The sequence below is a fragment of the Mastomys coucha genome, unplaced genomic scaffold (assembly GCF_008632895.1).
Source record: "Mastomys coucha isolate ucsf_1 unplaced genomic scaffold, UCSF_Mcou_1 pScaffold20, whole genome shotgun sequence".
NCBI lineage: Eukaryota > Metazoa > Chordata > Mammalia > Rodentia > Muridae > Mastomys > Mastomys coucha.
Genome location: NW_022196903.1, coordinates 108658478 through 108667999, shown reverse-complemented (window position 1 = coordinate 108667999; position 9522 = coordinate 108658478). Strand labels below are relative to the sequence as shown.

General features: G+C 38.0%; 1 protein-coding gene across 5 annotated transcripts in view; it reads right to left on the bottom strand.

Moving 5' to 3' along the window:
• The window catches only part of Pparg (peroxisome proliferator activated receptor gamma), a 130940-nt gene that overhangs the window by 34727 nt on the left and 86691 nt on the right, over positions 1–9522 (bottom strand). For all 5 annotated transcript variants that reach the window (XM_031382998.1, XM_031383000.1, XM_031382999.1 and 2 more), the window contains one exon: positions 5219–5357. In XM_031382998.1, the coding sequence (XP_031238858.1) occupies positions 5219–5357 (139 nt within the window). The remainder of the gene's footprint in view (positions 1–5218; positions 5358–9522) is intronic.

Below are 9522 nucleotides of genomic sequence, written 5' to 3'. Positions count from 1 at the left end.
TGAGTTTGTAGTCATAGCAGACTTTTAACAGCAAAGACATGTCTCCTGGTCAGGTTTTCCATTTGTACATGTTTGTTGCATGTAAATCACACAAGACATAACTATTAGTTCTATGACCATTGCCAGTAAACAATATAACACTTTCTTTCTTCCTTCCCCTGTGTCCCTTCCCCAGGGGCCTGTGTATCTCAGCAGAATGTGGTAGACTGGGAAGGTACCGACTACTTAGAAAGAGCAGACACACGGAATCAGAAACATCTTCAAGAAAGACATGGCATGTGTGTCATAAAAGGCCTGTTCACCTCTTGGTGGCCAGGAAACAAGGAGAGGCAGAATGGGGACAGGGGCTCAGATTTCCTTCAAGGGCACACCTCAATGATCTAAGTAGGCCCCACCACCTCCCAGTAGAACCAGGCATTGGCAAGTCAGCCTTCAACACAGGGCCTTTGGGTTCATTTTAGATCTAAACTACAGCAGAGAGCCTTTTTTTGGCTTAAATACATCATTTAGGTTTTCAAGCTATATACTAGGACATACTAGGGCTATTTGCTAGGCATTGGGACAACTGCTTCAGACAATGCTGAGTGCCACAAAACATTGGGAAACCACTTTTTTTCCATTCATATTTTTATGAAACCACCGAGAAACTATTTTTAAAGTTGTCAGCTTTTTATCTCCAGTAAAAGGAAAAACCCCACATTATTTGTATCATAGGACATCCTAATCAACAAAGCTTTCACTAACTTTGAAACATATGAAAAACATAATTATCAAATTTCAGTGTTATAGGGAAAACCTGACTGAATGACTCATTAGCACAAGCTAATTCTTTTCTATTTTAGATTATTTTTAAAAATGTGTTTACCCTAAACTTAGTTTTAGTTTATAAGTAAAAAGTAGCTCTGAGTATGAAATATTCATACTTCAAAATGCTTTATGACTAAATTTTTTAACTAAAAACAATACATATTTTTAAATATGGTAAATACTGGGGATGTGACAGCAGATCTTTTCAACAGAGGTTATGGTTTTAAAAGGTAAAGAAATATATGCAAATATCCATTTGATTGAAGAAGCAACAAACTCCCTTCCCAGACAGATAGTAGTCATCCCATAAGTTACAGGTCCCTCTGAGTTCCCTAGGAGCTAGGCTTTTACACATGTTAGCATCCTGAGCTTTCCTCTAAAGGTGGTTTAGACAGGGAATCACATTGATTGTGCTCAATGATGCAAAAGATTCCTAAGCAATTTTTGAGAGTAGAAACAATGATGGATTATTATTACATGATCAAAATAATTGGGACACATGTTTATCTTGGTTATTTACAAGGAAACCTGGAGTGTTTTTTTTTTTTTTTCTTTCTAGTTCGTGTTAGTGATGAGCATTTGAGAAACAACCTAGTTCCAGAAAGGGGGATTCTAAAGGTATGCCCTTCTACATTATCTAGTGGAACAACCGAGCTGCAAGTTGTGTATGTCACATATAGAAAAGCTTCAGCTATATTGTGCCTTTTGGGTTTACAGTGTCTTCCAAAGACCCAAGTGTTCAAGTCTGACTGAACACCTCCTGGGAGGTGGTGAAACCTTTCTGAGGTGAGAAGATGCTTGAGGGTGTGTCTTTGGAGGGGGACTGCATTGCCTCAGCTCTTCTCTTTCTCTTTTGCACTCCTTGAAGGATGACTTCTTTCACTACAGGCAGCAGGGCTGAGTGACCATAGATTAGAACCTCTAAAGATGTAGGCTAAAACTAAACTCTTCTTTGGCTTGGTTGTTTTTTGCTTATTTGTTGGTTTTGAGACAGGGTCTCACGTTGTAGCCTAGGCTGGGTTTAAACTCATGGCAACCCTCCTGCCTCAGCTTCTTGAGTCTGGAGTTACAGGAGTGTACCACCACACCTGGCTCTACCTTTAAGGACAGAAAGTTGAGATGGACCATGTGACTCTTTTTAGGGAGACTGCTTTAGGTATTTATTCTAGCCTTAAACTGATAAGCAGCTGATAACACACACAGATTTGATTCAGGCACACAAATTATGTTTTTTTTAAACCAATTATGTTTTTATGGCACTAAAACATAGGTAGAAACTTTCAAATTCAGGCAGTTGACATACGAGATGCCCACATTTGGAAGACTCTAATATTGTCTAGTAAAATGTATGGACTAGCTGGTTGAAAAGTAAAGAATTCAGTGAGTTATGTTTTTCATTATAAATAATGAGATAGTTGTCAACTGTGAAAGGACTTAATGATCACTGGCTTTGATGACTTTTGACATTATTCTCCTGGGCCTTTGTTTCCTTTGAAGGTCACTGTGCAATCTCCCTTCAAAACTGCAAGGGCATTGCTGAGAGAGAATCTAAACACATTAAGTGGACTAAACAGAGGTAAAGAACAGAAAAGAAGTAACAGAAACTAGGTGGAGTGACACATGCATGTGGGAGAGTTAGACAGGAGGATTGTGAAATCTAGATCAACCTGGGTTACATAGTGAGACCTTGTTTCCAAATAAAACAGATAACATAAAAAAATTAAAAATAAAGCGACACATATTGGGGCAGGAGTGTTCATTCTTGTATGTACTGAAAACAGCTGCATACGGATGGATGTTCATGTAGAATGCACAGGGTATCTCCTTTGGTAACTTAAAAAGGCATTTTGTGTGGACACTCATGCTGTTAGCTCATATTGGCTAGTATGACCATAGCCACTTAGAAAATTTTGTGTGCAGAAATGATTCCTCATCAGGACTTGATTAAGCACACTGCAGATTCCTGCCCTGTGTACAGACTGTTTGGATGTTTCCTTTATTGTGCAGCAAACACACTTACCTAAAAACCTCTGAGAAGTTTTGTTAGTCACCTGTAAGTCCTTTAATAATTGAGATGCTTAAATATCTGACACGAAAACATTTAGTGTCCATTGATCCTTGTCTTTGCGAGAGGAAACTGAACATACTCTTCAGATTGGCCCCCTCTCGGTAGAGTAAATGAACTGAGTTTTTGTTTGTTTGTTTTTGAGACAGAATCTCACTGTGTTGTCACGGCATGCCTAGAACTTGCTATGTAGACCAGGCTGACCTTGAACTCATAGTGATATCTGCCTGCCCTGCTTCCCGAGTGCTAATTAACTGTTAAAGTCAAATGATAACTTGATTATCAAGGGCATGGTAGCTTTCTTTGACTTTTCTGGGTGGAGAAAATTATACTATCTATACTACATAGGTTAGATTTTTGGGAGGAAGGGTACAGGGAATAGACTTTGGGTCTTGTGCATGCTAAGCTCTGCACAGGGCTGCACTTCCAGCTTATAGTTTAAATACTATTTACCTGCAAATGCTAAACAATGGGAGATACATTTCATGTGAGGTGTGCTTGCTTGTAAACCAGAGAAAGTATGCTTTATATCAATGTTGCAGTGCCTGTAAGTGCTAGGAACTATATTTTATATGAATATGAGAAATGACAATTTTTTTTGAATAGGCAAAACGCAAATAGCATTAAAAGCAGTATTGGCATGCTTTCCTAGACTATCTTGATGATAATGACCTCAAAGTCAATGATTTCTTCATAAAGATGAAATAAGTTTGCTGCAACTTGATTGCATCAACTAAAATAAAGCTCTTGGCTTAAAAAACTTGTTCTTATGTTTTATGAGGTTCGAAATAAAAAGGAAATTGATGGAATTAAACCAGCAAATTATTTTGCAATCAATGACTGCAGTTGAACACTGCTACAAAGCAGATGTGGTCAAATGTTGAGGAAAGTTGAACCAAATTCCCTTCCTGTCCAGTGCTGTTGATAGCTCTATTCATAATGCACTCTTGCCTTTAAAGGAACTGGCCCATAAAGAAAACTGAACCTTTTACTGCTTTCAAAGGGTAGAGCATCAACCAATTGGCCATTGACAAGCATCTTGATAGTTCCCACTATGAGAAACAAACATCTCCATCATGGGATACAAATTTAATCTTTACAGATATATTAGAGTCTACAAAGATGAACACTAAGTTCAAAGATTATCTTCTTACCAGATCAGTTTTTCGAGAGATGAAAGCAAAAGAAAATAAAGATCGGAGCTGGGTGTAGCTCAGTGGTAAAGTGCACACTTAGTATGCACAAAGCCCTGGTTCTGATCTCCTGCATGAGAGAAAGAAAAGAGGAGAAAGGAAGGAAGGAGGGAGGGAGGAAGGGAGGGAAAATTGGATATCAAATGAAATAAAACTTTGGACTTAATCTGATAACTTTAGTATATATTAGTTCTTGAATCCATAACGTTTTTTTTTTTTTTTAAAGCATTGACTAAGACTTGACAAACACTATCAAGTTACAGCTAAAATTAGTTTTGTGGGATAGTCAACCAATCAGAACCAAATGGTAATGAAGAATTTGTTTTTAACAGGCATAGATCTTCTATGATTAATGTGATTGAGAGCTACAGTCCATGAACACATGGATCTTCTCTACAATTTCTTTGAAGCCAATAATGTCATTTTTTTCTAGTGCTGGGGATGGAACCCCAGAATCTCATATGCACTGTACAAATGCTTCTTCACAGGCTACACTCTGTAAGTTTGAATTTAAACACAGGTTTAAAAAATACGAAGTTTTATCTTCTTGCATTGATGTAGCATTGAAATTTTGTGAGAATTCCAAATATTTGTGTCTCTTTTTTCTACAAGTCTGTGTGTTCTCTGAAGTCAAGGATAGTATACCATACAAAGGCATGGTAAAGAACAACAACAACAACAACAACAACAACAACAACAAAAAATACATGTACCAGAATTCTGATATTATTCCTTGATTCTTATACTCTGAGCATCAGAGATACTCAGCATTTTCTTAAAGCAGGCAGAAATGACCAATACATGTGATTATAATTCTGCTTTTAAGCTGTTTTTTAAACAAGATTTCAAAGCAACATACATATCATGATAATCATTATTTTTGCATTAAGACATCAGTTTTCCAAAGATCTTTTCCCTAAGTGTTAAGTCTTTTCTCCAGTCATTGGAGGTGCCCAGCCAAGTGAAGGATTCTATCTAAAAGCTGAAAGGTGCTGGCCTACGTGAAGAAGCTCTCATCAGGATGGTTTTGAAACTTACTACTCTTCAGAAGACGTTACCGATTTCCATTAGTTGTCCTAGTGTCCACTGACCTGGACCTGGCTTTGGCCAGGAGAGTTACAAGATGTACATATGGTTCTCAGTATCCACTTACCATTGTGAGACATCCCCACAGCAAGGCACTTCTGAAACCGACAGTACTGACATTTATTTCTACTTTTTTTGTGGATCCGACAGTTAAGATCACACCTATCATAAATAAGCTTCAATCGGATGGTTCTTCGGAAAAAACCCTGCAAAAGGATATGGAAAATAAACAACGTTTAAGTCAGTGTGATACATGGAAGCAGCAACCTGTGGATTAGGACATTCACTGACTTAGACATCAGCAAAAGTGGATTTGGGCTGGAAAGATCACTCAACCAGTAAAGTGCTTGTCTTGCAAGCCTGAGAGCCTGAGTTCAATCCCCAGGAATCTTGGAAAGAGGCTGGGCATTGTGTGTTTTGTGCTTGTCATCCCAGGACTGGAAGGCAAAGACCAGAGGATCCTGGTCTTTGAGACTCACTGACCAGCCAGTTTAGTCTAGTTGGTGAGCTCCAGGCCAGTGGGAGACTCTTGTCTTGAATATGGTTGACAAGTGTTCATGAGATAACATTGATGTTGTCCTCCATCTTTCACATACATGCACAAACACATGCATCTGTACTATATAAATATACCTGATGACATATATGAACTTCTGCACACACACATAAAACACAAAGTGGGTTTGTGACACATTTCTACCATGGTGGCCTTGCACAAATGACTCTCTGTGGTTCATTGGTCCTTTCTGTAAACCAAAGTACAGGAGGCTCCTTTGGGGTTCTTTTTCACCTCTTAGACACTGAGCACATCCCACTGATGTCATGCAGTGTACCTTGGCTCTACATTTGGTTTTTAGCATGCTCTATGAAGTGCTCTGGATTTAATGTAATGCAAAAATAAAATACCGTGTAATCAGTCCAGTCTCTCAGCAAATCATTTCAGCAGTGTGCCCCAGCCTTCACAATTGTGCTAAGCAGCTTGGCAAAGTTATAGTCATTTCCTTCTAAACCATGATTGGGGCCAATAAAAATCCACATGTGAATAACTTTTTGGAATTCTCCATGTTGCAATTTCCTGCAGGATTTGTTTTATTTATTTATGTAGTTGAAAGAATACCCCACCATTGTAGCTTGCAAGCAGAAAGAGATAGCAGGAAATAATATGAGAAGCAATTGGGAAATCCTCAGAAAATCTGCTACCTCAAAATGCAAATACATCCTCCTGGGACTAACAGAGTACTCATCTGAATTTAGTACATATGTTGGATAGAACTGCAGGAAATTTAACTGGAGGTATCTTCTAGCTCCATTGCTCCATTGTGTGTGTGTGTGTGTGTGTGTGTGTGTGTGTGTGTGTGTGTGTGTGGTGTATTTGTGTATGTCCACAGTTCTCTTTTATTTCTTATTATGTTCATCTTCATGAAACTCACTTCTCTCAAATTCATCTGGTCCTTTTAGGTATAAAAAGCTTGGAATTGGGTCAACAAGATGTGTTTGCAGGTAAAAAGCCATGTAAACCTAATAACTCAAGTTTGATCCCTAGAGCCCGTGTTGGAAGAAGCAAATGGACTCTTCCAGGCTGCCCTCTGACCTTTACATGAGCACTGTGGCACATGTGTATGCTCATACTCAAATAACATACACAGACAATAATATAAGTAAATAAAAATAAAATTTAATTAAAAAAACAAAATAAGACCTTATAGAATTAATATTGGTTCTGTGTTGGCATGCATTTTAACTTTCGTTAAAATTCTCCTCCCTAGAGCGTCGTGCACATTACCACAGAGCTACCTCCCTGACTTTAGAATGATGTCTTGAATACTAAACAAATAGGCATGTTCTACTGCTTGGTTGATATCCTTACTGGAAAGTTCAATAGTCCTTCAACCCAGTGTCCTGGCCCTCCCCATAAGTTCCTTTTCTTCTAGCTTTTTCCAATTGAGCTGAGGCAGCTCCATGCTCTGTTTTTCAAGCCAGAATTCATGAAGTCATCTTGACTTTCTATTTTTCTTGAAGTTACTCGGTTCTTTCTTTCCCTCAAGTGGCTAGTGCTTTCTTTAAATACAGGCTTAATATTCCATTAGCTGAAACACTTGTAAACATAAATACTTTGGATTTCAGATTAAAAATAATTCTCTAAAATAGTTGCAAATACAAAGTAAGGTATCTTGGTCTTGGGGGAAACATATAGATGCAAGTTTATAAACATGAGATCTATATTCCTCTTCACCTCTGTCTCCACTACTAGAATTCCAAGCCTGTGTATGCTAGGAAATACTCTATCACTTATCTACATTGCTCCCCTGCCCCAGCCCCTTTCTTAAAAAAGGGTCTCACTATATAACCTGGCTGGCTTCAAACTTATAATATTCTTTTCTTAGTCTCCCAAGAACTGTGATAACAAGGCAGGTTCCACTGTGATATTTTATATACATAACCTGAAGGTGGTAATAGCAACCAACCCAAGGCTTTGCACAGCTATGCAAGCTATTGCTGAAATACAGAGCCTTTGGATTTTTAAAGACAAGAGTCTCATTATGTAGCCTAGGCTGCTTTTAAACTTGGGTTTCTCCAGCTTTGGCCTTATAAGTGCTGGGATTTTAGATGTGTGCTGCCAAGAATAGCTGAAAAATACTTTTATACGGTATTTTTATTGAACTCATCTCTTTGATAGCAACCTATTCAATGAGGACATCTGTAGAATTTTCCACATGACAATTTGGCACTAAAAATTTCAGGGTCTTGTGGATTTTAGATTCTAGAATTAGGAATACACAGTCTGTATTTGTATGTCTATACCTTTTATTACAAATCTTGGTAATATCTTCCTTTCTCAATCAGCCTTATCCTTCATCTGATTTTGTCTTCCTGTCCCTGCATGTGCCCCACTTCTGGAACTCCTCTAGTCCTTACTCCTTATCTTGTTTCTAGTTGCACTTTTGATTTTATAACAGATCACAGAAATTACCTACCTCAGTGTCTAAATGCTCAGCATAAATGCCCAAGTGTTTCTTTCTTTCTTTTTTTTTTCCCATTCTCGCTCCTCACTTAAAATTGTGACTTTAATGAGGGTAGAGTTGTCTACCCTCTGGATACAACCAGATCCTACAATAATACTTCATTAAATCTCACATACGATTCTATTTCCTTCTGACCACTCTCTGAGTTTGCTACAGTTTATTAATCTACTCACGTGGTGACAGCTGTTTGAATTACTGGTGTCTCTTACTATGAGTGAGTTTATAGAAGCATTACTGTAAAGTTGTGCTTACTTTTTTGAGATAAGGTCTTGCTATGTAGCCTAGGCTGGCTTCAGACTTGCAGCAATCCTCTTGCCTCAACTATCTGAGTGCTAGAACTACAGGCATGTTGCATCATGTTCAGCTCATTGTACACATTTAATTTACATGTATGCAAGGTTTAGCCCTGCCAGAATTTTTGTATTATTAGCATACAAATAATATATTTTATAAGATAATGCAAGATTATTTTCAAAAATGACCATATGAGTTTATAGTCCTCTAAACTAAAATTAAATGTCTCACCACTGCTTGGTGACTTCAGATTTCCTGTTTATTGTCTTCCTCAGCCTCCCTCATACCCGTGACTATAGGAACATGATATAATGACCAACTTTCAGGTTTTGTTGAGAATCTATCATATGCAAAATATAAGTGTGATCTCAACATATAGTTCCCTGGCTTTTCTTTTCTATGCTTGTAATGGGACATCTTGTCTAAAATGGTACATTTGGCATTCTTCATAGGTTCTTAGATGCTTACTTGATGTCTGTCACAAGTGTTGTGAGCATCTTCTCCTATCTGACTTTATATTGAAATGCAATTTTCAGTGATTTTTAAAAACCTGTAACCATTTCTGTTCTTGAGCCATGCCAGGCACACTCTCTAACACTTTGAATCCTGTTGTGTTTGTGTGTCCATTCTTGCTGTAATATGTCTCTTGTCAACTGATTTTGATGGTGATCTTTCTAGCTCACTGGATGCTTGTATACATTCTTTCTCCCCAGCTCTCTGTAGTCTTACTATAGTGTGTGTAGGCACAGATTTTCTTTTACTTATTTTCTTGGTTGTGTTTTCTGAATCTGAGACTCCAATTAAACAAATGTTTTGTTATTTCTTATTTAAGCCTTTGTGTTTCTGAACTTCTCCTTTGTGCTGTCCTAGTTCTTGTTCTTGTTTCTGTTTACAAATATTGACTGTGTATGTAAAAATCAGAATACCAATCAAACAAGACCACATAAAAACCAAATTATAAGTCGGGCGGTGGTGGCGCACACCTATAATCCCAGCACTTGGGAGGCAGAGGTAGGCGGATTTCTGAGTTCAAGGCCAGCTTGGTCTACAGAGT